Source organism: Gekko japonicus, unplaced genomic scaffold (assembly GCF_001447785.1).
Source record: "Gekko japonicus isolate JY-2015 unplaced genomic scaffold, Gekko_japonicus_V1.1 scaffold3155, whole genome shotgun sequence".
Taxonomy (NCBI): Eukaryota; Metazoa; Chordata; class Lepidosauria; order Squamata; family Gekkonidae; genus Gekko; species Gekko japonicus.
In genome coordinates this window covers 26,963-30,463 of record NW_015174934.1, presented here as the reverse complement: position 1 = coordinate 30,463, position 3,501 = coordinate 26,963, and the positions used below count along the sequence as shown (strand labels likewise).

At 53.6% G+C, this 3,501-nt stretch overlaps 1 protein-coding gene across 1 annotated transcript in view; it reads left to right on the top strand.

The window, feature by feature from the left end:
• Nucleotides 1-2,714: 2,714 nt before the first annotated feature.
• The window catches only part of LOC107122070 (inter-alpha-trypsin inhibitor heavy chain H2-like), a gene marked incomplete at its 3' end in the record, with an annotated part of 27,338 nt that continues 26,551 nt past the window's right edge, over nt 2,715-3,501 (top strand). Inside the window, exon 1 of the mRNA XM_015425097.1 lies at nt 2,715-2,801. Coding sequence (XP_015280583.1) covers nt 2,715-2,801 — 87 coding nt within the window. The remainder of the gene's footprint in view (nt 2,802-3,501) is intronic.

The following is a 3,501-nucleotide window of genomic DNA, read 5'->3' as shown; positions in this document are numbered from 1 at the left end:
GCTGGTTTGGGCTCTCCTTTTTTTAAAAAAGAAGCAGTTCAGCTGCAGGGAACACATGAAAATGCATGAAATCCCATGAAAAAAGGTATCATATGATTTATACAGAGGGGGCATGGATCTGCTTGGCATGCCGAAGGTCCCAGGTTCAATCCCCAGCATCTCCAGTTAAAAAGGACCAGGCAATGTGAAAGACCTCTGCCTGAGACCCTCGAGAGCCATGAAGTGAGGTTGTAGCTCAGTGGTAGAGCATCTGCTTGGCATTCAGAAGGTCCCAAATTCAATCCAGTTGAAAAGACCAGGAAGAAGAGGAGACTGAATTCATACTCCACCCTTCCCTACCTGAAAGAGTCTCAGAGTGGCTTACAATCTCCTTTCCCTTCCCCTCACCACAACGGACGCCCGTGAGGTTGGTGGGGCCGAGAGGGGTCTTTTGAGAACTGCTCGTAAGAGGACAGCTCGGAGAGAACTTGTGACTGGCCCAAGGTCACACCAGCAGCTGTAAGTGGAGGAGTGGGGAATCCAACCCGGTGCTCCCAGATTAGAGTCTGCCGCTCCTAACCACCACGCCAAGCTGGGTAGGAGGTGAAAGACCTCTGCCTGAGACCCTTGGAGAGCTGCTGCCAGTTTGAGTAGACAATACTGACCTTGGTGGACCTGAGGGTCTGCTTCGGTATGAGGCCGCTTCGTGTGTGTTCATGAACTGGCTCTGAGGAGGAGGGTTATCATCTTGCAAGCAAGGGTTATGAATCATGGGCAGGGAGTGAACTTTTGGAAGATCACCGGAACAGCCCTCACTTAACCCCCCCCACCCCGATTTCTCATGCCAGCCCAGCTGCTTCCTCCCCAAAGTGCCTGAGGAAAGGCACACCTTCATCGAGAGAAACTCAGCTCTGCTAAGCCTCTGGGTTCTTTTGCCAGGACGGAGCAAAAGCCGGAGCTCCCAGAGGGGGCCAGAGATTCTAGTGGCAGAGAGAGAGAGTGCCTGCTTGGCTGCTTGGGACTTCTCCTCCACCCACAGGGCTTTTAACAATCAGGATCCATCATGAGGATTTGAAGGACGCTGGACTAAGTCCAGCTGTAAGTACCTGCAGGATTCTGGTCCTGATAACTAGCCTCAGTCCTACCTAGGATTGCCAAACTCCAGATAGACCACAGAGGAGAAAATGGCAGCTTTGGAGGATGGACTGATGACGTTTCAGCCCCCACTGAGATCTCCCCCCTCCCCAAGCCCCGCCCTCCTCAGGCTCCACCCCCAGCATCTCCAGGTGTTTCCCAACCCAGAGCTGGTGATCCTACGGAGTGAGATGGACCAGGGCTCTGACTCAGCAGAAGACACCCTTGTACGTTCCAGCTGATGTACATTAAAAAAAGAGAGAGAAGCCATGTTGGATCAGGCCAGTGGCCCCTCCAGTCCAACACTCTGTGTCACACAGTGGCCAAAACCCATGGGCCATTAGGAGGTCCAACAGCGGGGCCAGAACTCCAGAAGCCCTCCCACTGTTGGCCCCCCAAGCACCAAGAACACAAAGCATCACTGCCCCAGGCATAAGAACACAAGAGAAGCCATGTTGGATCAGGCCAATGGCCCATCCGGTCCAATACTCTGTGTCACACAGTGGCCAAAACTCACGTGCCATCAGGAGGTCCACCACAAGGGCCATAAGAACATAAGAGAAGCCATGTTGGATCAGGCCAATGGCCCCTCCAGTCCAACACTCTGTGTCACATAGTGGCCAAAACCCAGGCACCATCAGCCAGTCCACCAGTGGGGCCATAAGAACATGAGAGAAGCCATCTTGGATCAGGCCAATGGCCCATCCAGTCTGTGTCACACAGTGGCCAAAACCCAGGTGCCATCAGGAGATCCACCAGCGGGGCCATAAGAACATAATAGAAGCCATGTTGGATCAGGCCAGTGGCCACTTCTGTCCAACACTCTGTGTCACACAGTGGCCAAAACCCAGGTGCCCTCAGGGGGTCCACCAGCAGAGCCATAAGAACATAAGAGAAGCCATCTTGGATCAGGCCAGTGGCCCATCCAGCCCAACACTCTGTGTCACACAGTGCCCAAAACCCAGGGGCCCTCAGGAGGTCCACCAGCAGGGCCATAAGAACATAAGAGAAGCCATCTTGGATCAGGCCAATGGCCCCTCCAATTCTGGGTTGGGAAATTCCTGGAGATTTGGGGGTTGGAGAAGGATGGAGAAGGAGATCTGGGGTTTGGAGAAGGATCTCAGCAGGGTATAACGCCAGAGAGTCCGCGCTCCAAAGCAGCACTTTCTCCAGGGGGACTGATCTCTGTTCTCCGGAGACTCTAGTTCTGAGAGATCTCCAGGCCCCCCCCTGGAAGTTGGCGACCCAGTGAAGTGCACTGTATCTATTTGTATAGATATTCCCCCCTTCCTTTCCAACCCCCCACCCGCCCCTCCAGCCTGACGGCCTCCTCTGAGCGGGGCCGAGACGGGAGCAGAGGGCAGATCTCCAAAGCGGAATCCCGCCATTAGGCCGGCCCTGTTTGCTCAGCCCTCGACCTGTGGCCCGGCTTGCGTTAGTGAGGTAAATATTTGCCCAAGCCGGAACAAAGTTAGCAGTTCTAAAGAGCATTCAAAACACTGTAGGGTCTCCTGTTTTCCTTTCCTTGAACTTGGTTCGGGGGAGCCGAGAGAGACCTGCCGCCCGGCCGACCTGCTCTCTCTTCTCAAGAAAGGGAGAAGATGAGACGGCCGACTCTCTTGTTCCTGGTGCTCCTCTTTGCGCGGGAGATATGGAGCTTCGACTTCCTCGTCGCTGACATCCCAGAGGTAGGAATCCGTTTCCATAATAGGCCCCAGGCGTCTGCGACCCCTTTATGGGGGTGGAAAGGACCATCCCGCTGCAGCTGAGTTATGGGCAACCCTGTTGGGTTTTCAAGGCGAGAGATGTGCAGAGGTGGTGGGCCGTTGACTGCCTCTGCGTAGCTACCCTGGACTTCCCTGGTGGTCTCCCATCCAAGTCCTCTCCAGGGCCGCCCCTGCTTAGTTTAGGGCAGTGATGGCGAACCTTTTAGAGACCGAGTGCCCAAACTGCAACCCAAAACCCACTTATTGATCGCAAAGTGCCAACACGGCCATTTAACCTGAATACTGAGGTTTTACTTTAGGCAAAAACAACTCATACATTAACTTAAGATGATCCAAACAAAGTAAGGAAAGCAATCCCAAATGCTTTCATTTACTTTAAATTATTTGGCAGAGAATTCGACACTTTAATGGTGGTCTGGGCCTGGCTGGGGCGATGGCACGCGTGCCCACAGAGAGGGCTCTGAGTGCCACCTCTGGCACCCGTGCCATAGGTTCGCCACCACTGGTTTAGGAGACGTGACAAGGTTGGGCTAGCCTGGACAACCCACGTGAGGGCAAGTTGAGAAGAAGAAGAAGAAGAAGAAGAAGAAGAAGAAGAAGAAGAAGAAGAAGAAGAAGAAGAAGAAGAAGAAGAAGAAGAAGAAGAAGAAGAAGAAGAAGC